Below are 25,169 nucleotides of genomic sequence, written 5' to 3'. Positions count from 1 at the left end.
GGCGGCGCTGCCGGGGACGCGGCGATGTGAGTGCGGGGGGCCGGGAGGGAGCGGGCAGCGCCGGCAACGCAGCTCCGCGCGCAGCCCCCCGCCCTGCAGGCCGGGGCTGGGGTCGGGCAGGGCCGGCCACGCGGGGTGGGAGCGCCGGCGGCAGGGCCGGGCCCGCCCCCGGTGCCCGCTGGCCGTGGGGAGGCCTTAGGCAGCCGGGCTGCGTCTGTGCCCCAGCTGCGGCCGGCGACCCCCGCCTCGCTGATCGAGGTATTTCCCTCTCTCTCTGGTCCCTCTGCTCCCGCCCGTTCTCCCCCCACCCCCCGGTTGTTTGTTTCTGCTGCGCTTTCGGTCCCTTATCTCTCCCAGACACGCCGGGCAGCTTCGCCTTCCGCCTGCGGGGGCCTTCCCGTCGTGCGGGGGTGGGTGTCCCGCCGTCCCCCCTGCCCCCTCCAACCCAGCCGCCTTTTGGCGCCTCTGGTCCTGGGTGAAGGGCGTAGAAGAAAGCCGCTATGCCTTGGCTTTGCTGGCCATCGGGATCTCTTTTAAGTGTTTAATTAGAGAATTTGTGGTAATACCTGAGCACATTTGGAGGGGGGAAAGATCCAAGCTTTGGGCTTTATTAAGTGAGGATGTCATATGAATGGCATTTGCTCGTTTCTGTTACTTTTCAAGATATCCTGAAAATATATTCAAGATATCCATGCTGAAAAAAAAATAATGAACCTGATCAAAAATATCTTCAGAGATCTTTTTGGGGAAGTCTTTGATGGTTAGGTTGTGTGAGCTTGGCTTGCAGACTGATACTACATACAGCAATGTTCTTAATTTTAGTTACTGCTAAAATTACACCTGAATGGTTTCTTGACCCAATTTATGTTGCTGGTTTTTTCCTCTCTCTTCTACTTCTTATCATATTCTTCCTGACATAGCCCATATCCTCCTCCTGCATCTAGAGCAGCAGACCTCTGCTCTCAGTAGATATGCCTGACTTAAGATATTTAACTTTTGAAGGCTGACTCAGGTAGTTCGCTTTAGGTTCCCTGTATATGGAAGAAACATGCATGTATGGAGTTCAGTTTGCTTCTCAGATGCCTATTTCGGATGGAAACAGCAGCATTTTGCAGATGACAGTCTCCATCTATTGATACAGAGAACTTAAGAAAACTTGATATCTCACTTTTTGGACAACTGAAGTTAGGGGAGATGAGCTTCGTTGGAGCTCTGTACATGCAGAGGACTGCCTGCCCTGATATTCTTGTGCATTCTTGTATATTGTTAAAAATATTTGTAACATTACCTTTCAAGTGATTTAATTTACAATTTAGAAAAGAGGTCTGGCAAAGCAGATCCATGCAAATGATCTTCAGCACCAGTACAGGTCAGACTGAGTGGCTTGTGCAGACTCTGCTCTCCGCTCAGACTGTCTTGTGGGGTATTATGATTTGTATGTTGTTCAGAGGGGGATAATATAAAAAGAAGCACCTGCTCAGGTTGTAAATTAGAATATACACAAGCATTGCAAAAAATATAATCTACTTGAAGGCCAGAAGAATGAAACCCTTCACAGAAATGCTGTGAAACTCCCATCCAGTATTACTGTCTGGGAGCCCACATATAGACATGTATTCTGCGGAATATTAGAAGGCCAACAAGCTAAGGTTAGGTAGAAGGACAGCCCCATGTACTCAGTGTGTCGGGAATGCCATTTTCCCGAGTCCTTATTTTTAAATACCAAAGAAAAATTAAGGGTATGTATCTAAGAAGAGTTTTTAGGGTAGGATTAGTGTGCTGTGAATGAATGTGGAATTGTTGTGAATCATTTGGGAGCGTGAGTCATTAGGGCCATGGCACTGGGACCTACTTTATGGTACAAGAAAACCCGTTCCTTTTTGGCCTCCTTCCCTGCCACTTTTAGCATTGCATTCTTAGGTCTTACCGATACTAGGATACTTGAGTTAGAATTATGGCTTCCCATGTGGAGGAGGGTCTATTGTGAAATAGATGTGATTTTTTTTTTTTCTTTTGTTCTTTCTACTTCTTTTCATTACAGAACTATTGCTTTTGGTTAGAAGTACACAGTATTCCCAAATAGAATTTATTACTATTTCCGAATACTGTCCTGTTGAGTGACTGTTATAGAGCAGCCACAATAGCTACTCTGAATTAATTTCCTTCTGTAGTCAGGAACTTGAATCTGTGTATTACTTACTTCACACACCTGTATTCAAGAAGATGATGTGTGCACAAGCTGTTCAGTGCTCAAACCTGCAGAAAGCTGTAAGATACTAATTTTATGTAAAGTCTTCAGATTGTAGCTGTTAAAGCCAAAGAAGGCTGCTAAGCATGTGTGTATTGGTTTTTACCCCCTAAAGGCTTACAGTTTAGACAGATACATCCCTGATACAAACCCCCCTGCCTGCCTGCCAAATTTCAAGTCTGATGTTTTAGAACAGACCTATTCAAAGCAAATGCTTCCAGATTTTGTTTGCATGGCTAAATTCCTTTTTTTCTTGTCTTCAGAACCACCTGAAATAGTTGTTTCTTTTTTTACCCCTCCCCCCCTTTTAATTTCAACCAGTGTGTGGTAGGAACAAAAGCCTCCAGCCGAGTCTCAAAGTAAAGTTTGGCAAAGCTGTCTCAGCTAAAGGTAGCTTCCCTATATAAGGAAGGCTGACTGCACCACCTATTAAAACATTAATAGTACTGTAAGTCACGAGGAGAAGCAGCTCACAGGTTGACAGTTTGGGGCTCTGGACCCCCAGTACTGCTGGAGTTACTCTGCAGGTTGCTTTCTGAACGTTGTCAACAGAACCTGTCCCCTTTGCGTGCTCCCAAACGCGTGGTTCACGTGCCATAGGAGAGTGTAACCCAGTCGTTGCAGCATAGGCTGCATGATTCTCATGGCTCAAGAAATTAATTAAGCAAAGTAAAAACACCTGAGTTTGGGAGTTTTCTTACCTTTTGAGATCGCAAATATGGTGGGCGCTGTTAATGCAGACTTGCTATTTGTTCTTCCTTGTCTTCTCGCTCCCTTTGAAGTTTTAAATAAATTTCAGAAATCTGAAAATGGTTTTAACATTGATACTATTTGCACTTTACAGCTGTTTGCAGCAAAGAGTTTGTCATTTCATTAAAGCTTCAAGAAAACGTTTTGATGTTCACCCCCTCTTTCTCCCTCCTTCCCCTTTAGCCCTCTAAACTGTTGCACATTCTGCCCCTGGGTGGTTTGACCAGTAAAAGTTGAAAGAAAATCACGGTTCTTTAGGAGACACATTTCTTGCAAGTTAGTACAGGATTTCCAACTCTGGCTGAAAGTTTACAGCAGTTTGTCTAGAAGTTGCCCAGTACCCATCTACATGGGCACCACTCTGTTCCCTGCGTGGCCAGTAGCAGGTTGCCAAGCTGACTTGCTCAGCCAGCTTTGGAAAATTGCGCTCCAAGTGGACTTTCAGAACCATTCCCGGGAGGTAGAGCTTCGCAGTAAAACTTGCACACCCCTCGGGTTCGGTGTCATCTAGCTCCCATTTGGATAGCCACGCCTGGGTGAATGTGTGCTGTGCTGTACCTCAACCCTGCAAACCTGGACAAGCCAGACTTGATGCACTTTGGACTGTCTCTTCGTTTTAGTGAAAGGAAGAAAGATGGTTGTGATGGTGATGGCTAGCTGGTCAGCTTTCTGGTCCTCAGCAGGTTGGCCCAGCTGTAAAGCTGACTTAACTTTACTGATGTAAGTGCAGGCAGAAGATAAGGCATCTTAAAGCTGTACCATTTTTGACTGCAATGACTTTTTAAAATAACTATGTTTCCCTTGATTTGTACACAATTATTCAAGTATAAAAGACCTCTATACCACTTTAACAACATCTACTCTCAAGCCTGTATTTGGCAGATTAATAAAATATTCACATACTTAAACAGTGTCATCGAGCTGGATTAACTTTCAGGCTTGTGACCAGAGCCTGTGAAGCACCTGTAGCATCTCACTGAAGTGGGGTTTCGGTTCAGTTGCTGCTCCTTTCCAAACACTCCTCTTTGGTTTGCTCTCGTTACAGCACCATTGATGCTTTACAGGCTCCATCGTTACAATGGCAGATGTTACTCAGGGGATATTTCAGCTCAGCTTGCTTTTTTTTTTGAGCACTATGAATTCAAGTGGAAAGTCTTTAAGAGAATTACTCAACATATAACATTCCTCATGCTTGTAAGTTGCAGAATTGGGACCATAATTTACACAATGAACTTCATTAATCATGAAATGCAAGATTTAAGGTTCCCAGGATATCAGGTCTTCTGCACAGAGTATCATTTACATTTATTTTATATGTAACAACAGAAAGCCAGCTCCAATCTTTATCAAAACCAATAGGAGATGAAGACAAAAGGCTTCTGTCATCAAGACATGGATTTGTACTTACGCCCCAGGTGTGCCTTCAGGTTCTCCAGCACGAGTACTCTATGCGTGGCTACAGTGGTTTGCAACAGATGTGATGTCCAGTAGTGTTTAGGAAAGAAATCAGTGGAAAATATAGCTGTGAAAATACAGTTCGTCACACTCTCAGGTCTTGACTTCTGGTGGGTGCAGCTGTACAGTCTTAATTTTAGCACTTAGGCTTGATTCTGTTGAAGAGAAGGAACCAGCCTTGTTAGGTTAAACTTGGAAATATGCGGATGTTCTTGCACCTCCAAAACATGCAGTGAGGCTCTTTCACAGTTTATGTGTTTTCTGTCAGAATTGGTCTATTGGCTTAGGAAGGTTAACCCAGCTTTTAGCTGGAAATTTATCTTAGATGATGTTGAAGGATTTAGAGACAATTTAGAAGCTATAGTTCAAATAGGAAAAAGGGCCTCGAGGTATTTCTGAGCTCTGAATTTCTCCCTCCTGCTCAGCTGGTTTTCCAGCCAGAGTGTTTGATTTCCCAGGCTTTGGCCCTAGTACATTTTGATATATAAATCTCAAAAGCCTTTTACTTAAATGTGTGACTAAGTAATCACCCAGTTTTAAAGTACACCATTTAGGGATGAGCAGATTTCTGTTTAAATCGGGGGAAGCCCAGATGCTTCTTTCTAGCTTTCCAGAAAATTGCTTGAAAAGCTGCGCATTGCTAACACAGTATTGCTTATAGGTTGATGTATTTTTGCAGAGCATATCCTTTGTACATTCACTTTTAAATAACTGTAGCCTCTTAGAAATTGTATTTTTACATTAAACACTGGTAGGAGAGCATATTTTGATATCTGCTTAAATTTTAAAGAGTTGAGTCAATCAGGTCTGTTTCTGTTATGAAAGATCTGCTTGCATGTATCATAAGGTTTGAGGGTGCTGTTGTTGTGCATGGAAGAAGTTTTGGTTTTATTGAATAAAAATGTCAGGAAGTATTTTCCTTGAACCCTGTACGTTGATGTTCAGACGGGAGGCAAAGAATCATCTTTTGGAGTGATCTTTTTTAATTCAGTGTGATCCTGAAATGTTTTTGTTCTCATCCCTCATTCTTTTTCATTTTAACTTACAAACATAGAAGTCTCTTGCTGGAATGTGTTCTGTTAACCAAAGCACTGCATGTGTTGCTGAAAGCCAATAAGAAATTGAATTATTTCTGCACAAGCCTCATCTGGCATTAGAAAGAGGTTTTTGATGAAGAAACAGTTGTTGAAGGGTTTGTTTGTTTTATTGTTAAATACTTTTATGTACTGACTTCTGAGCTCTGAAGAGTTTTCCCCGAGTTTCCTCACACATATGCAACTTGTCTAAATTGCATGGTTCAGAAATACTCATATTTTTACATTGAAACATCCAAACAATTTACTACTGTGTCTGTGACCCCACAGGTCAGAATCTGTTCTAGGATTCCCTGCAATAGCTCACGTTGCCCAGAACTGCACCTTTGTGTTGCTAAACTCACTGCGTACAGTTTCCAAAGTTCTGTGTTTAATTAGGGTATCCAGAGCTGCTTGTTTATCTCTGGCTTGCTTTCTCTTGTATTTCTAGTTCTTACAGCATCACCTCCATTGTAAAAATTTTGCAGTCTTCGGGGGTCAGATGGGCACAATCCCAGTACTGAACTGTGCTTTATGGGACACAGTAGTCAATATAGCTACTCTTGCTCCCCATGCTTTGTTAAAGAAAACCAAACTCTTAGCACTTGATCACCCAAAGAAGACTAGATTTAGTTTCTGAAGCTATATATGTATAAAAATCGGTGTCTTTGATTATTGGTTCAGATTATACATCTTTTTTTTTTTCTCTCCCCAGGGCCGATTACTGGAAATCTCAGCCAAAAAAATTCTGCGATTACTGCAAGTGCTGGATAGCAGACAACAGACCTGTACGATGGTCTACCGTACTATGTCAATGATTCTGAAATACGAGGAATTTGAATTAGTCTTTTAACATCACTTTTGATACTAATCTCTTGATGCATGAAATTTGTGGTTTAAAAATGCCTTTGTAATACTTGTGATATTTAAAATATATTACATGAGAGCCAGATACTGCGTACAAGATGGTGTGTGCTGTTCTACTTGGCAGTACAGATAAGAACTGAAATATCTGACCCTGCTTTTTTCTTCAGGTTCTGTAATTTAACATTTGGTCTGTCTTGAAAATTTGTCCACGCCTGTTCCTAGCCTTCGTATGCAAGTAGAAAGCAAAACCTGGCATACGTGCTCTTTATGTCTGGTAGGCCTGGTATAGCCAGCCCTCTGAGCATTAAAAGCAGATTTCTTTCATTTCACACAGCCCACAGAAACATTACTGGGTTACAGAAAGGTGTTTCTGACTTGCAGATGCCTTTTGCAGACTACTAGACCCATTGGTTTCTCACTTAGAAATAAGTTTTGCATTCCTGACTGGATGCCAGGGGTACTCCTGGAGCTAAGCTTCATCTGGCTTACAATTAGATACCTGCAGTACAGAATGACAAGTGTGAGCTGTTTGGTTTAGGTCTCTTCTTGTAGTCAGTGAAGAGAAATACAGGTTACAGGGGAGGATTTGGGTGACTTATGAAGTCTGTCTTTAAATGACATGAATCATCCCCTGGATGTACATCCTCTGCACATCAGTTTGTGCAAAGAAATTCTAGGGTTACTAGGTCAGGCTTAGGCACCTAACATTTGAACACCTAAGTGAGCTCAGATGTTTTTTGTGAGAACCACATGAAGACTTCCACTGTTGTACCTGTAGAGCTTCTGAACTCCTTCCAGTTCCTACTGGCTTCAGTCTTTCTGGCAGCTTTTTGGCTTGCAGACTGTTCTGTTGTCCTTAGTTACCCAGCTCTCCCACCTTGCCTTTTCCTCTCTCTCTCTCTCTCTCTCTCTCTCTTTCTCTCTCTCTCTCTCTCTCTCTCAGATTTGTGGACCTGCAGACTAGTCTAAGTTCATGGGATATTTGTGGAGCATAGCATAATCTAATTAAGGACCATAGCTAGTATTTGGAACTCTAAATAAGCCATATGGTTTTTAAAAGTTTGCATGAAAACAGAGTAAAAAAAAAAAAAAGGGATTATGCTTGGAAGGATAGCGTGGAGAGGGAGGCCAGATTCCCTGTTACTTATCTCTAATCTGTATGCTGAAAAGTGTTATTTGAAAAATTTTAATTCTTATAAATACAGACTATGAAATTTTATGATACCATTTTGGAGTGTTACTGAGTGTTACTGATTTTTTCATAATTTCTATGTTGAGTGTTTCTTAGTGTTCCTGAATTCCTATAGCCATTTTTTAGCTATAGCATTTGCTCCAAGTGTTTTCAGAACAGGATACGTTTAGGCTTGTTCAACTAAGTTTAGTCTAACTAAATTTTAAGTAACTAAAATTAACTAAATTAAAATTGTATAATACATATTACTTTTCTTGTTTTTTCTCGCTTTTAAGAGCATTGAATTTCATGAAAGAGGAAAGAATCATAAAGAAAATGTGGCAAAAAGAATTAGTGAGGTAACTCAAGTATCTTATTTGCACGAATACTTATTTTTAATCTCTTTCGTTATCAGGCTTGTTTAATTTATTCTCTTGGGTTTTTTGTTTTGTTTTAGATTAAAAAGAAAAGCTTGGAAAAAGCAAAAGAAGAGGAAAACATGTCAAAAGAATTTGCAGCAATGGAGGAGGCTGCAATGAAAGCATATCAAGAGGATTTGAAAAGGCTTGGAATTAAGCCAGGTAGTTCATATAGCTGCCAAAGGAATAAAAACAGAATTGAAAGAATATTGAATAGGAATGTTTTTTCTTAAATTAGGTTTTAGGAACATGAGAGGAGACTTCCAGGACTGTGTTTGCTCATTAGAAAAAAATAAAAAAAAAGAGTCTGCAAATTGCCAGTAGTAGAAGTTGCAGTACAGAATGTTTTCAGCTACGGTGTCCTCTGGTCCATAGAACAATCCAATTTGGAGTAGAAAAATCAAACAATGTCATAACAAAAAATAGGCTGTAGTTGGTGCTTTAAATCAGCAGTGCCGCTTGCCTTAGTTAATTTTATGTTTCACTTTTGCCAGTTGGACACAAAAGTTCCTGTTGAGTAGGAGAGGTTCCCACTGGTGTCAAACAGTGGAGATGAGAATTTCCTACTCCGCTTGCAGTTCAGCAAGTACCTTTGCTCTGTCCATGTGAAGACATTATCCTTTAAAAAAAATTTGTAGTTTCAAGCTCCTGTAGAAGCTATCTTTTTCATAACTCTTTTAGTTTCTTTTTTGTTGTTGTTTAGTAAGAGCTCATTGGTCCTTATAGTTTTTCTCTTTATGTTACTCATCTTTTGATATTTGGACTTTCTTATGACACTATAGTATTCCTACAATGCAAGATTCTTTGAATATAATCTTTTAAGTTAACCTGCTGTGAGTGTTATACTAATGAGTGCAAGTACTCATAAGAACAAAATTTCCTATTTGCTGTTGCTCAAGAGTGACTAATATTTCAGCTCAGAGTATTACTCTTTTTTTAAGAGAGTGTATTATTTTCTTTAAGATGATGTAGGTCCCAGTTCAACACAGATTAAAACACAGAGTAACACAGTGGAAACTAAAGGAAAGAAAGAAAAGAAAGAGAAGAAGGAAAAGAAGGAAAAGAAAGAAAAGAAAAAAAAGACACCTCAGGACACCTCAATGCCACCAAAAACTGAAACGAAGGAGTGGGTGCAAGGGTTTTCTCCCGAAGGCTATACATACTATTACAACACAAGAACAGGAGGTAAAAATGAGTGAGGAGCAAATGCAGATGTACTTATTGGATGTAAATGAGAGAAGACTACCTGCATTTCTTTACTCCTCTGCTCTCTTGAGTAGTAAGCTGATTATTAAAATGTGAACAATTAGATGGAGTTTTGATATTTAACATTCAAGGCTTAGGCATCCAGAACTTCAGACTGGTTTTGCTGTTTGTTAATAATGGGAGAATGCAGTAATTCCACAGTTTCTGGAAATGTTTAGCCTTTCAGAGGTTAAGTATAAAAAAGAAAGCTGTGTTCTTCCTAAAGAAGCTTTCTTATCAGGAATGTGAAATAAATTGGTTGTGCCTGACTAAATGAGAGTGGTTATGGATTGCTGTCTGATTGTTTCTTTCCACATTTACAGGATTTATCTAACTGACTGACTTCTGTTGAGGAGCTATTTGTTATGATCTACTTTAAAGCATAAAAGCAACCCTCTTTTATGATTAATGACTGTTACAAACTGTTTCTTAAAAATTTAAGGATTGACATTAGTATTTACTGTAGCCCTTCCTCACACAAGATAACTTCCAAAAGGTAAAAATCTTGTGTGTTTAGTTTCCTCTGGCCTATGCTACCATTTAAAAAACAAACACCTTTTTTGTACTAAAATTCCAGTATCTGTGTATCAGCCATAGTCTGGAAGGTGGTTAGTCCTGGTAAAACCAACTGTAATTATGATACTTTGGTTTATTGTTCATGCCATAATTTGATCAAGGATGATTTATATTCCAGTGAGGTGTATCTATATTACTTGTTTGTATGTGTGCACACATAGATGTCATATCCTTTAGATCTGTTTTTTCTAATTGTTATTAAACATAAACAGGATTGAATGATGGGTGAAACATGTTTTTGTTTTTTAAGAATCACAATGGGAGAAACCTAAAGGATTCCAAGGCAACTCTCAAAACTCACAAACGGTAATTGAATACTTTTATTCATACTTTTCTTTGTCCTTGTAAACACTTATCAGAAATAAGCTAAGCAATTTGCAAGTCTTCTGATTGCAGAAGATAAATTGTTCGGTCTTACTAAAGTTAGGAAAACATAATTTGAACATATAGAATGTTTTATGATATACTTGATGAAAACTGAAATTTTGCTATACAAATCTTTTTTGGCTAATTTGTTTATCAAGGGAAGAGAAGTGATAGTGGTGGTTGTGTTTTTACAGAATATGCTTTTTTAATGTTTCAGCCCATAAAATTGAAAGCTTTCGGGAAATTCTGAATGAATTCTGTTCAACCTTTTGTGACTGAAATGAAATTAAAAAAATTAAAACTTACACATTTGACATAGTTAAGGCTCCTTTATCTCAGGAAACATTAAGATTCCATTATCAGTAAAAAAAAAAAAAAAAGTGCCTATTTTTTGTGTTTGCTTTAGGATATGATGATGTGATAATTTGTCTTTTTTGTGGATTACTTATGGTCATGGAACCTATGTGCAAGCAACATTTTAGAATATTACTTTTTCTTTATTTAAGGCTCTGGAAAACTTGCAGGATAGTCCAAAGACAGAAAGATTTCTTATTATTTTTAATGGGCTTTCCCCTGATACTTAACCACTCCAGAATTTTTGTGCTTCACATTAAAAATAGGATTTTTACAACACTCCTGTGAAGTGATGTTACATTTCCCAATTTTCAAGATAGGTGTCATAGATACAGTATGATTTAAAATCAGTGTTGTTTGCTAATGTTGGATTTTATGTTAGAGATCAAAAAAGCCTGGCTTTTCTAGACTGCTTGACATTCTGTAGCTCTATATTGTTGCATCTGAGAAGGTAGCCTGTGCTTGGTACTGGTTTACTTACAGTCAGAGGAGAAAATGGTTATAATTGTGTATATTTTTAGACAATTCAATCAATTCAGAAAATATATGTGAACTTTTGTCTGTATTCCATCTCTTATTAAGGCAGTGTTTTATCTCAAAAATGCAGGCATTTTTCATCCAGTGTTCATTCCCAAGAGACTGCACACTTTGTGTCATAGCTGCCCATCACATGCTACTCTGCCTGATTCCTTTATCCTGCAGTTTTGCACAACTTGTTAACCAGCACTTCAACTTTATTTGTTCAGTCAAGGCATAGCTTTGCAATATTTATAAGCCAGTCTTACTTTATTTATAAGCCTTCCACTGAAAGAGGTGTTCCTGTGATTACTCTTCCGTGGTCTTTGGTGCATATTTACCCTGACAGTGAACTCGTTCAGGGAGTGAAGACATCAGAGTTTAGGTTGGTGCTTTGTAGGCTTACGTCCTTGCATCAGCTCTCTGGGTAATCAGAGAAATGCTGGTGCGGGGAGAGCAGATGGAGGAGAGAAGGAGCTCCCTGCTTGGCAACTATTTGAAGTTAGCTCATCTCAGCTATATCATAAACACACACCTTCAGCCTCGGATATCTCTAATGCCACATGGCTGTATTTTGCCATTCCTCCCTCACCCTGCTTGGTGACTTTGTGGTGTCTTGAGTTATTTTCACTATTGCTAAAAACAAGCATTTGATTGCTCCCTTATTTAGTCTGAGCTAAAGATATTGGGAACATTCCAGATCTCTAACAAGGACTCACACTGCCCAGAAATTAAAGGGCATGCTTGCAATACGTAGTGCAAGTGAGATTCACAGGCCCTTCTTGTTTTACAGCATGTAAGCTTGCTGCTTAGACTTCGTAAGAGGTGGAGAGAACAGAGTAATGAAAAGGCATGTTGAAGACTACCTACAACTTCAGTTAGATTGACATCACACATGTTAGCATTTATGTAGGATACTCGGTGTGCCTAATGTCAAATAACTGCTGAAAACCTCTTAAGAACTGGGTCTGAAACGGTTAGGATCTAACTCTTAACAGAAAGGATAGATTGTACTTAAGACTAGTCTTTCGTCCTCTTTCTACTCGTATAAAATAAATTTTCCTTTTGCTTTTTTTGTTGAAACTAGCTCACTGCAATTTTTGAGAGCAAAACCTTGAGGAAACTTGCTCACTGAAGGCTTTCTTCCTTTTCTTGCCTGCTCTGAACCTACTGATACAATTTTTCTGTTTCATATATAGCTTTCTACAGAGCAGGTGTGAGAACTTTAACTCCTGATTTTGTTGCATTTTAAAAACAAACCCCAAAGTTTTAATAGAGTATTAGGCAAATGCATAGGTATGTGTATGGAGAAGACTATCTAGGTATGTGTGTATATATGTGTACCCATAAAGACATTAATGCAAAATTAATGTCTGGTGAAGCTGTGTAGAAGTTCTGCCCAGTATAGGGGAATGGGCAGTATTAGTACTTAAAGAGCAGGGAAGTAGTGTATGTGTAAGTGTTGATGAAAATCAGGTTCTTAAAGAAGATGTTGTCATGTGTAATGACTGATTACCTAGCTGTGGCGGATTCTGCAAAACATCTTCATTTTAATTACACATCCACGAAGACATACCAGCAACTTCTGCTGCATTTCATATGTATTTATTAATTGTTTTGAAATTGATGCTTTACTAAGTAAGTAAAATCATGGCATACAGTCCTGCAAAGTTTGCTTCTTCAGTATTTTTGGTGAAGATCTATTGTGGAATAAATTTTAGAAGTTTTGGTCTTGTTTGTTTATGTTTAATTTGTGATAGTATTTATTGGTACTGCTTTTCTATAGCCCTCACAAAACCCTGAGTCTTCCAGAGAAATTTTTTCTTGGTCTGTACTTGAGACAGTGACAAAAACAGGAAATGTCAACTTCAGGTGTGAATATTTTGGAATGTAAAAAAACATGTAAAGTAATGGCCTTTATGGCTTTTATCATAATTTGAACTGTATGGCAACCTTTACTATACTGCCTCATATTAATTATCCGCTGTTTGAAAAAATTGTCTATGTGCATTTGCAGTACTTTAAGTTAAGCAATTTAATCTCATTTGAGTCAAAGGGAATACTTTCTAACAACTTTAGGGGTTCAAGCTTTAAAACAGTAATTATCATAAACAAAAAATACTCAAGGGTTGAATAGTCTTGTAAGTGATGCTTTGGCTGATTCTTAAAACTCTCTTTTAATTGGCTCCTGTATCTTTTTGTCAGGCAGCAGAGTGGGTAGAAGGTGTCACTGAAGATGGTCATACCTATTACTATAACACACAAACAGGAGGTAAGAAGAGCTTGTTTTCCAGTTAAGCTCTATTTCAGAAGAGAGGGTTTCCAGAGCAGCATTTTATTTTGCAAATAACTGCATTTTAAGGCTATTACTAAGTTTTGTATTTTTAAGCTGTTACCTTAGTTGAAATACAGTTGCTGCTTAAGTCAATGCTGGCTTTATAGCTGTATTGTCAGTGTGTATGCATTCGTGCTTCATAGGTTTTTTTAGACATTCAACTTACAACTCTAAAATATGGGTTCTTCTTTTCTACATATTGAAATTATAGTTTGGAAACCACAAAGGGTCAGGATTTTGTTTTGACAGGTATGTAGGACTGAATAAGAATCTCCTAAACTTTTCCTCTTGCTGACATAGCATTGGTAAGAGAGTCCCGAATCTTACCTCCTACTTCTTTTCCCCATTTTTTTCCCTACATGGGGAACTTTGTGGTAACTCCTCCAGAACAGGCATCTGTTTTCTAAATCTGTTTGAATAATGTTAAGGTCAGTGATGCCTCTCTGGAGAGCAAGTGATTTTATGCTGGCTATGAGTTTTCCTTCTGCTGTTGGGTATGAAGTGGCATTCCTGACAATGCCAAGAATAGAAAAAAAAAAACCCCAAACCTTTCAGTTTTTCAGCATGCCACTCCCCTGTTCAAATTATTTGCAATTTTTTTCTTTTGAAAAGGAAGTGAGATGCTGGTTATTTTTAAACATTGCCTTCTAAGTTCAGATACATTTTATGCCTTTGGTTGTATTGTTTTTTAAAGTTCTTTATGGACACGTGACACTCATGAAGAATGTCTTTGTAGTCATCATATTTAGTAAAATTTTGGCTTATGAGGTTTTAAAGCGATCCCTTTTGTATAGCTGTAAGTATCTTGGAAATGCTTGAAAATTAGTTGTCAGTTCTGTTAACACTTATCCCATCCTCTGAAGACAAGACAAATTGTTAACCAAGGGGACTGATTGTAGTGTCTCGTATGTAACTTAAAAGGCCGGTATCTCCAGGCTTAGCTCCTGTCACGCTTTGGCAGGCTGCACCTTACTCCACTGGCTTATGCGACACCTAGGAAAGTGAACCTTCTCAGTTACTGGTCTAAAGCTACATGACAGCAGTACTCTTAAGAGACTGTTTTGTTGGTTCAAAGCAACTCATTGCCAGTTTCTTACACCTTTACTTCTTCAAGAAGCATACCTGTTAAATGTTATTTTCAGTTAGGGATTTCCTTGGAAATAGATAAAATAATGTGAAAAATAGTAGTTTTATTACATTTGAAAGCGTAAATAAAATTATAGATGGAAAGTTGGTGTACTTTTGCCTTGTTGTTACTAAAAGCAGTTTTAAGACCATTGAGTCAACTTTTATTTAAATATTTCCTCTCCATATATTTGCTGGAATACTGCCTTCTCATTGAAAATGAGGTCATATCCCATAGATACTTTCATGTCTTTTCAGAATAATGTTTGTATTTCCTTGTTTATTTGACAGCTCTTTAATTAGAGACCTAATGTTACCGAGCAGAGTAGCACAGGGAAGGGGTTTATCTGCCGGGAGAGCTGAGGCTTGCAGTTAGCGTTCTTTCCTTATCCTGTCTTTGTAATGAATGGACAACTCAAATCAAACAGGTACCTCTAGAGGGCAATTTGTATGTCCTGTGTTAGGATGAGAGGGACCACAGTCTTGTGGACCGCAGTTCGCCGTGCATGATATTTCTCTTAAGCACTAATTACAACAAGCTTTATCAACAGTGAACTCAGCTGTCATGACAGTATCTCTGCTGGGAAATGAAATGTTACGTTTCTGTTTATGTTTATTAAAACAAACATACCAAACAAAGGCAAGAGCCTTGTGCTAAATTATTTGCTGTATTTTTGCGTAAGGCAGCACTGCTTCTGAAAGGTAATGTCAAAGCAATAACAGATCAGAATTAGCAACATGCATAATGTGGTTATTCAAATATCTTGGACAGTATCGACATGGGAGAAACCGGATGGTTTTGTTTCATCTTCAAATGAGAAGAGTCAACGTGACAAGCATTCTGAAGAGCTTGCAGAAACAGATTCCAAAGCGTCTGAATCAGACTCGGAAGATAGTGAAAATGAAGCACAGAGTTCAGAAACAAATTTCAAGGTAAGTTCTCTCTCCAGATTTATTTAACATAATGAATTTTCTAGCATAAGATGATTTATCTTTTATCTCTTGTAATAGGCTGTACTCATTGTATTGAGGTTAAACCATATGACTGAAAGTAGAAGTTTGCACTTGTTTAAATAGTAAAATGAATCTTTATTCAATTATTTGGCCCATTAATGGTACTGTTATGGAATAGAAAGCATGATCTTTCCTTCAGCCCACCAGAAGTAGATTTAATTCTGCAAGAAATGTGATGTTCTCTGAGAAAGGTCACTGTCATCTCTCTGAAATAATCCACAAAATTATTTGGATTTCAGTGTGAGGATATGACTTCTAACCTTTGTTGGTAAACATGACTGCCGAGAGACCTTCAGGGAATGCCTTTAACTGAAAATGACGTGGTTGTAGTTTCCTTATTAATTGAGAAAAACATTGGCAGCACATAGTACAAAACCTGTATCAATTATATATTTTTGTCTTCAGATTTAAAACATAAGATAAAGGGTGTGATTATGTCTCTGGTTGGGTCAGATGGCTTTTCTGGAACTGGTAGTTCAGAACAGGCAGAGACAGTGTAAATATAAAATGTATTCATAGACAGGTGTTAATTCTAAAATACGTATTTTTGTATCACTGTGCACCATTATAAACTACTACTAGGTATTAGCTATAAAGTGTGTGTATCTCTATGCACAGAAAGCTGTATGTGAAGTTTTGCCTCTTTTTTTTTTTTTTAAACATGCTACGCTTTGTTTTTGAGTAAGTTTGTACTAGCTACTCCTTGCTAACTTCAGCCTTGATAGACAGGATTTTCCAGCTTTAACTTTTTGTAACATTTAAGATTTTTTTTCAAATCTGTATGTGATGAAAGCTCAAGGAGAGAAATTTAAAGATTTTATTATAATAGGAGTTTATTGTTTCAACTTACTCTTGGTTGAAAACTATGAATAGTAGATAATAGTAAATAAAAAATGTAAAATAAAGATACATTGTGTTTTTATTTAGGCATTTTTGCTTAAGGTGGGTTTTTTCCTCTTTAGAGGAAAGGAGATAATGGTGACGAATCAGAGGAAGGGAAAAAATCTCCCAAAGCTAAAAAGTTAAGTCCTTATGGGAAATGGCGAGAAGTTAAGCCAAAAGAAACCGTTGATAAAGAGGAAAGTACGTCAGCTTCCCAAGAAACCTCCAGTGATGCATCTAACAAGACTAACCCTTATGGAAAATGGAAAGCAATTAAGGAAGTAGAAGAAGAAGAAGAAGAACCATGGTGAGGATCTTTTTACCGTAGTTATTTTCATAATATTTGTTTCCAGAATACTTGTTTCCAGAGCTGAAGCTTTTTCTTTTGAATTCTGGCAGAATTAGCACAGCAGTGATTTGAAACGTAGCCCAAGTACAATTCTTCCCTTGGTGATTATTTTAAGTAATAGCTCTCCATGGTGGATAGCGATGGTGTTTTGATTTTAGTGTAGAAGTTCACCATGAGTACAAAGTAAATTAAAGTGATTTAAAGGACCATTGTCATCCATTATTTTTCTCAGAGGCTGAGTATCAACTATTTAAATGTAGTTACTCTAAGCTTGTGTTCCTTAATGTCGTCTCCTTCAACAACCTGGTTCAGCTGCCTCAGGAGCTCTTACGATTGTTTTTTCAACTGCTTCCAGCCTTGGAACAGCATAGGCAGCTTTCTCAGGGCCTCTAGTTTCCAGGCTAAATTCTGTTTCTTTCTGATGAGTAATTAGTTGGGCTAACTCTGCCTGGAGTTCAAGATCTATCTTGATCTTCTAGGACCAGCAGCAACCTGATCTTGATCGTACTGGGTTAGCATTGCTTTGAATTCCTTCCCTGTGGAATCAATAGTTGGTGATGTAATGAGTATGCTTTTTTAGACTCCAAGCAATTTCTACTTAAGCCCAGTATGTTTGGCGGAGTTACTTCCACAAGCAGTGAATTATTTCTCACTTGTGTGGTATTGTACTGACTCTAACTGTTCACTTGAAGGACACAGCCTAAAAGACACTTAAATTTTTTGTCTTTCTTTCACCTACTAATTCAGTAAGAGACTTCTGGTTGAACTGTTTTTCTTGTTCCCTAATTTCACAGAATCACAGAATCACTAAGGTTGGAAAAGACCTGTAAGATCATCAAGTCCAACCTAAAAAAAAAAAAAAAAAAAACAAAAACCACACAACACACCAAAAACCAACCCACCCAACACCACACAGCACCATGCCCATCAAGCCACATCCCACAATGCCACATCCACACGCTCCTTGAATACCTCCAGGGAGGGTGACTCCACTACCTCCCTGGGCAGCCTGTTCCAATGTTTCACTACTCTCTCAGTAAAGAACTTTTTCCTAACATCCAGCCTGAACCTCCCCTGGCGCAACTTGAGGCCATTTCCTCTAGTCCTGTCGCTAGTCACTTGGGAGAAGAGACCAACACCCACCTCTCTGCAACCTCCTTTCAGGTAGTTGTAGAGAGCGATGAGGTCTCCCCTCAGCCTCCTCTTCTCCAGGCTAAACAACCCCAGCTCCCTCAGCCGCTCCTCATAAGACTTGTGCTCCAGACCCCTCACCAGCTTCGTCACCCTTCTCTGGACACGCTCCAGCACCTCAAGGTCTTTCTTGTAGTGAGGGGCCCAAAACTGAACACAGTATTCGAGGTGCGGTCTCACCAGTGCCGAGTACAGGGGCACGATCACCTCCCTGCTCCTGCTGGCCACACCATTTCTGATACAGGCCAGGATGCCGTTGGCCTTCTTGGCCACCTGGGCACACTGCTGGCTCATCTTCAGCCGGCTGTCAATCAACACCCCCAGGTCCTCCAGTAGAGGTTGGAGATCCTCCTTGGCTCTCTTTTTGTTGTTAATGTATTTATAGAAGCTTTTTTTGTTGTCCCTCACAACCGTGGCCAGGTTGAGCTCTAGCTGGGCTTTCGCCTTCCTAATTCCCTCTCTGCATGACCTAACGAGGTCCTTGTATTCTTCTTCACTTGCCTGCCCCTTCTTCCAGAGGTGGTAAGTTCTCTTTTTTCCCCCGAGCCTCAGCATAAGCTCCTTGTTCAGCCAGGCCAGTCGTCTTCCCCGCCGGCTCTTCTTACGGCACATGGGCACTGCCTGCTCCTGCGCCTTCAAGATTTCCTTCTTGAAGAAGGTCCAGGTTCAGATCAGTATTAGCTGTGATCCTGTCCTCCTGAGCTGCTGCTCCCAACTTGGGGTCATTGGCTGATTTTGTTAGCCCGTTCTCTGTTCTGTCATGCAGACCTTCAAGGATGGACACCTGTGGAAAACTGCTTAATAGCATTTTGGCAGTGAACCATTACTAATTACTCACTGACTACTGTCTTTCAACATTCTTTGATTTACACACATGTAGCCCTGTTGTCTTTTACAGGACTATTTACATGATGAGTGCTTGGGCCATGGTATAAGCTCTGTAGAGAACAAGGTGTTAGTTTTTTACTTTTCATACCAGCCCACACAGAAGAAACAAAGAACATGGAGTTTTTTTGATCCCTGTCATGATGATGATCTTGGCTAGAAGACTGCATCTAGCTCAAAGCTGCTTTGACAATTAAATATGGATGTTACTGTCTGCAGTACACAATGTTGTTTTCTCCATGTAGATTAACCCTTTTATGTTTTCCTCTCTTCTCCCAGTGAAAAAGTGGATCTGGAGCTTCCTAGTACAGAGAGTGACAATCTACCACCTCCAGTGCTAGAGGTTCCAGAAGATGAGACAGTGATATTTAAAGAGAAGACAGTCACCTCCCTCGGAGACCTGACAGAAGGGGTGCCAACATTTAAAAAGAGGAAATTTGAAAATGGAAAATCTAGAAACTTAAGACAAAGACTAAGTGATCAGTAATACTTAACAAATCATTTTAGATTCTGTTTAACCTAGAGTGAATCAAAAGTTTAATATTTTAAACAGGCTTTTATAAAGAAAATGTTGGATAGAAATTAAGGATTTATAGGTATTAAAACACGTGAGTTGTAATATTTTTTTATTTTGTTTTGATGTGATTGATTTTGGAATGGAAGTTTGTGGTATATTACTTATGCAATATTGTAAATACATTTATTTTTTATTTTAACCATGCCATCTAAGTTCAATTTGCTCTATGTATGCAGTTTTAAATAAATTGTGTAAGGTTTTTACTCCTTTTCTAAGTATGGGAGAATGTAGTAATCCTTAATCTGGCAAAAATTATGCAGACCTTTTATTTTTACAGAGGCATTGGATCAATGGCATGTACTAGAGAGTAAAATCATCCCCCAAGATTATTTATGTGGAGTAGTTTCCCAACTAATGAGTAAAAATATTGTGCGTACTAACCTTTGGCTAATTGCTTGCAAAAGAGTAGGTGGTGAGAGTGCCAACATTTCAAATAGATCATTTGAAAGCTGGTTTTAGAGGAGTTAGTCACATCAGTGCTACTCATTTCAAATAACGTTCTGAAAGAAATTATTTGTGTTACATACATGATAAACATATTAAACCTCTGCAGAAGATTTAAACTTGTTGAATCTTAACTTTTAATAACAGCATCAGAGCCAGCCCTGTTGTAGTAGGTATTTCTGTGGTGTCTTCCTGCTGTATTTTGCTTTATTATTGTCTCTACTTGAATTTTTCTTTCTTTTTACACATCAAGTTTTCTTTTTTTGGTCTTCTTTCTTTTTGTCTCTTTCCCTGTAAAAAAAACATTGCCTGATATTTTAATGAAAAAATGTTCCAAAGACCTGGCCCTCCTACAGCACGCAGCCCCCTTTTTGAGGCTGATGGGATTTGTCTGTTGATAGGAGGAGTGTGTTGAGTAGTTGCAGTGTTTGCTAAGCTGAGAGGGGCCAGATGTATTGAAGTTTCATCATTCTCACTACCATAGGAGAGGAAAACAAAAGATGGATAAGTAGAGCTGATGGCTGTACTGTCCAAGGTGGCTTCTTAAGGACTGTAGATTTGATTTCTTCACTTGGTGGGACTGATCTGCATTTAGCATCATCGAGATTCATTGGCTGTGTAAGAATACAGCTATGCTTATTGCTTCTCTAGGTATCAAACAGTGGACCATAAAGGTTCAAATCATGAATCCATTACAAAATATGTCTCTATTTCTAAAGCTCACATTGTTTTGTTCAGGAGAGTCCCGGTCAAAAACGGACGGTGCAGTTAAGCCAGTTGTCAGAGTCCAGCTACAGCAAAATAGAGTTGATAACTGCTGAGCCTGAACTTCATGGAGAAAATGACTGTTAACCTGTCAGATCAGCAGAGAAAGGAGTACAAGACAGGGAATCTGGTTTATCATGTATTACAAAGGAAGCTGAAGTCCTTTTTTCTATTCTGCGACATTTTCTCTGTGTGTAGAAGAGAATTAAGTACTGTATTAAATCCCTTGTGTTTCTTTGGCTTCATCAGGGTTGTTGTATTTCTTCTGATGTTGTGAGAAATTTGAAAGTTTCCTGTAATATCTAGCCCTGTATTGTCATTTAGAGAAGCAGGATGCATGCTGGATGCTCTAACAGTCATAGATGCGGGAATGTACAACATGTACTCCACATGAAAGACCTCACATGCAAGGCTAGAACAGAAATGTCCTTTCTACTGAGGAGAGGTTGTCAGGTTTCTTAAAAAGCAGATTTTTCAGATTTTGTTCTTACTCTTATTTGAACATTACTTCAGCAGCTAGGAGCCTGCTCTAACTTGAAGCCTCCATGTGTTTGCGACCAGTTTACACTCATTTCCTCCCAACTAACACAAGTACTGCCCCTTCAGCTAAGTAGCTTTTCTTCCTCTTGAATCCATCGTGTCTTTTCTGAGTCACATAAAGCATCCTTCTGTGACAGGACCTTCCGTGCTCCACCAGCACTTCTCTTCCTCCATTCCAGTCTGAGTTTGCCTAGGCTCTATGTTCAAGGAAGATTTAAGGCCACACGTGATGTCACTAATACGTCCTTAGCATATTGGAAATAACTTCTGATACATCCCTAAACCACATTTGCCTTTCACATGACTGCATCATGTTGCCTGCCGTGGGTGCCCTGTGATTTACCAGTACAACTAGCTCTTTCTGCTCCATTGCCATTGCCAACTGCGGAGTTAACAGCTGATCATGCTTTCCTTTCAAGCACATTTTTTTTCCCTCACAAATTTGTTTTGTATTCCTGTACTCATCCTGTTTCTGTTACTCCAAGCCTAAAGTATATTTATTTCTTTATGATATCTGTAAAATAATTATGTTGTTATTTATTAGTACAGTTTTATACAGTAGTACAGGTTTTTTGTAGGCTCCACTTTTAATATCCCCTGAGGAGGACATCTTTCCTCTTCTAGTGAGCGCATCTTTCCTTAAAAACGTTTTGTCACATTGAAGTGGTCATAGGCAGTGATTTAAGATACCTGTAACTAAATTGCTCGAGCAGATGTTTAAAAACATCTGAAAATGAAAGTGTTCAAAACTTGTTTCCTTGAGGAGCTGCTGTTAGTTGTAACATGAACCAAAGATCTTTGTCAAGTACTGTGTTTAACAGACAAACAAAACCAAGTATTTACATTAGGAAAAAAGATGAAATGTTTTCTTTGTTCACTGCTAGTAAATGGTTTAAATACCATACACTTTCTTTTGCTGATGTGACTTCTAAAGCCTGCATTTCACAAAGAAATACAGCGCCTCTCTTCCCACTGCCTCTGAAAGACAGTTTGAGGAGAGACCAGTTTATTCTTTGTCCTTAAGTGTAAATTATAATAAGGGCCCATTGAATCAAATTTGATATATCCAAAGCCCCTGTTTAATTTTACATCATGCTGTCATTTGATGTCCTTATTGTGTATCTAAACCAAATATTTTCTCTTCTCTACAAAAATACTGTCTTGTGTGAGATTTAAGGCAGACGCTGCTTTTCCAGGACATCTGTTCTGCACAGATCTCTCTCCCTGCAAAATCTTCTGCCTTTGGAATTTGCCGTAGGAATCCTCTAGGTATTACCACAGTTACACTCCTCATCTGCTAATCCTTCCTTGGGCTGCACTGGCTTTTGACAAAGGAATGTTCCTTTTACTGTTTCAGAAGAACAGTGTTTTCAGAAGAAGAGTGTTTTGGTTTTTTGACTAATCCATTTTCTATCATGCAGCATGTTTTTATCTGCTTGCCTGCTTTTATTGCAAGCTCCTTGAGTAAGGACTACATCCTTGGTGTTATAGGCTGTCTTAGACATTATTAGCAATATGAGAAGGAGGGTTGGAGGGAAAGGGGGAGCCATTGCAATTTCTGATGATTATTTCTTTTGTGTGATTTTGAGCAAGTCAATTCACTGCTCTGTATTTTTGTTTCCTTGCCTCATCTTTCACCTGTCTTACCTGTTTAGAAGGAGCTTCGCAGTACAGGATGCTTATCTTTGATGTGCATGTTTCTGCAGTAGGGCCTGCCTGAAGTTGGCGATGCTTTTAGAAGCAAACATATTGCATACACTAAAAAAGAAAATTATTTTGTTAGGCATTTGTTGTGCCAAGAACTGTGCAGAGGCCTGCTCAGTTTGACTCAGGTTATAGAATAATCCTTGTTTCTATTTAGGCTAAGCCAAATTTTAACCCTTCACCTGGGAATTTGTAGATTGAAATCCAGACTTTCCCAATAGGGTGAAGTGTTTTTTGTTTGACCCTTGTAGACAAAGTCTGTGCTGCAGCATCATCCAATCCCAATATTCAGATTTAGAAGGTGGGAAGGCTGATAATGACATGGATCTGAGTTAAATTCACTAACAAAACATTTCTCCTTCCCCCCCACCCCCGCAAAAAGATGTTATTTCAGTACATATTTCGGCATCTCAGAAAGGGAGTAAAAAACTATTTCATGCTGCTTGGTTTCCTTGATTTGCTTTTTGAGTTGCGCCTCCCCTTTTCAGTACTTTTCTTATTATTGCTGTCTTCCTCAAACTGTCTTCCTCCAGCATTCCTATATATGCAAATCTACACATCACCACTGTGCCGCGTTTCTAGCGTCCACCTCTACCTTACCCCCTGCTCTACTGAGATCTTGGGAAAGCTTCACGTTGTCTTATGTAGGCCACCGTTGTCTCCAGATCCCGGCTCATGCCGGGCGCTTCTGCTGCCTGTTTGCGTCATGCCCTGAAGAAGTACAACCTTACCTATTTTCAAACAACACGCAAGCTATTTCAAGACTAACTACATGTGCTCTGTGGATTTTCTTGATAATTCGTTTTCCTGAGCCAGATTTCATTCCATTCCTCCTACGGGGTTTGCAGCCCTTAAATCCTTTTGCTTGTTGGTACAAAAGCTGCCTGCACACTTTCTGCTATATATCTGCTGCGGCAACCCTTTGGTTGTGTTTTGTCAGCCACATCTCTTCAGTCTCTCTTGTATCTACCTCTTAAGTCCTCTTACCGTCTACCTGCTAAATTATTTAACTTAGAAATCCTGTTAACCATTTGTGTGATTAACCAATCTAGCTTTGTGACATGTTTTGGGTTATAGCCTGAATAAAAGTTTCTGTAGAAAGCAAAAGGTGTTGGAAATAATAAGCTGAAAAAGGCTAAATTTGCCCAAGAGACATTCCCAGAGAATGTCAGCAAACACAGATTTTATTTTACTTGTAAAAGCAGAAACAGCCTGTGTGAAAAAACAGCAGACAGCATTATATACAGAGCATGGGCTGAAGGCAGTGGATTTTAATGGCTTGCTTAACTGAAGATACAGTGAAAAACAGTGGGGGGATTGAAAAGCGCTTGTTTTGGTTTATAAGCATTGTCTGCAGAGTTAAACAGCTGGTTTCTCTTTACCAGCTTCTTAGTTGCAATTACAAAATACTGCAAGCTCTTGAAGTGGAGTTTATATGAAAATACCGAATAAAGCTTTCATTTGAACAATCTATATTACTGTTGTTCATCTGTCCAAGGGTTTTAGGACAACCTGAGAGCTTTGTGAGTGCATGTTCTGTTAAAAATGGGGCCCGGGGTAAATATAAACCAAAATAGGTATGTAAATATGGAAATGCTTCTTAAAAGAAATACTTTTATTTTGTGGTCACCAGCATAGCGTCTGGGTGCCTTCCAGTAGCGCATTAAGCAGTTACTGGAAATTGTTTTTTTCTGTGCGTCGATTATGAGTAACAAATGACCTGGGTTAAAATTGTTCATTTTAAAACTCTTAACAGAGTTCAGGTAAGGTTTGTTGTAGTTACTATTTAGTAACATTCAGAATACAGCTGAATATATAAACTTTCTGATGGTAACAGATTGTGATTGAGTAGTCTTCACATTTGCTGGTCTTAAGAATGATGAGCAATGCCCTGAGAGTACACACTTTTTAAAAGGTGGGGAATGCATGTAAATTATTTCATAACATTTCTTTTACTGAAAAAAAATCTTGTCAATGTGATCTTTTGGCAACTTTTTTCACAGAAAGTGAAAACTATTTAGCTGTACTAAGCAGCTAGAAAAAAATAAGCTACAATCCGGGCAAACAGTTCTGCCAGAGTAGGAAATACGTGTCATTGCTAACAGCTTTTGGTTCTTTCTTCCTTTTAGCGAAATGAGAACAAGCAGCTTGCTACTTCAAGTGAATAAACTCAGCTGTAGTTCCAGGATTTCTGAGACATACCCTTGTGCATTCTGTTGATGATTAAATGAAAGTAATCAAGGTAAGGCACCAGGGCTATTCATTTTATGCAGAGGGTAAGCATCCATCTTTCCACTGTCGTAAGAAGGGCTACTTCC

At 39.0% G+C, this 25,169-nt stretch overlaps 1 protein-coding gene across 1 annotated transcript; it reads left to right on the top strand.

Annotated features, from left to right (window-relative positions):
• Nucleotides 1-24,312, top strand: WBP4 (WW domain binding protein 4). Its single transcript, XM_059821931.1, has 10 exons — nucleotides 1-26; nucleotides 6,242-6,314; nucleotides 7,861-7,923; nucleotides 8,022-8,145; nucleotides 8,947-9,168; nucleotides 10,055-10,110; nucleotides 13,246-13,312; nucleotides 15,273-15,433; nucleotides 16,477-16,703; nucleotides 19,101-24,312. Coding segments are annotated over exons 1-10 (1,203 nt in total). The 5' UTR covers nucleotides 1-24; the 3' UTR covers nucleotides 19,309-24,312.
• Nucleotides 24,313-25,169: the final 857 nt, after the last annotated feature.

This window comes from Gavia stellata, chromosome 1 (assembly GCF_030936135.1).
Source record: "Gavia stellata isolate bGavSte3 chromosome 1, bGavSte3.hap2, whole genome shotgun sequence".
Classification (NCBI taxonomy): domain Eukaryota; kingdom Metazoa; phylum Chordata; class Aves; order Gaviiformes; family Gaviidae; genus Gavia; species Gavia stellata.
This window is presented reverse-complemented; position numbering and strand designations above follow the sequence as displayed.

Excerpts from the sequence above, each read along its gene's own strand:
- WBP4 (XM_059821931.1), top strand. Across the intron at positions 7,924-8,021 it reads TGGCAAAAAGAATTAGTGAG|ATTAAAAAGAAAAGCTTGGA; the intron begins GTAACTCAAGTA and ends GTTTTGTTTTAG. Across the intron at positions 8,146-8,946 it reads AAGGCTTGGAATTAAGCCAG|ATGATGTAGGTCCCAGTTCA; the intron begins GTAGTTCATATA and ends ATTTTCTTTAAG.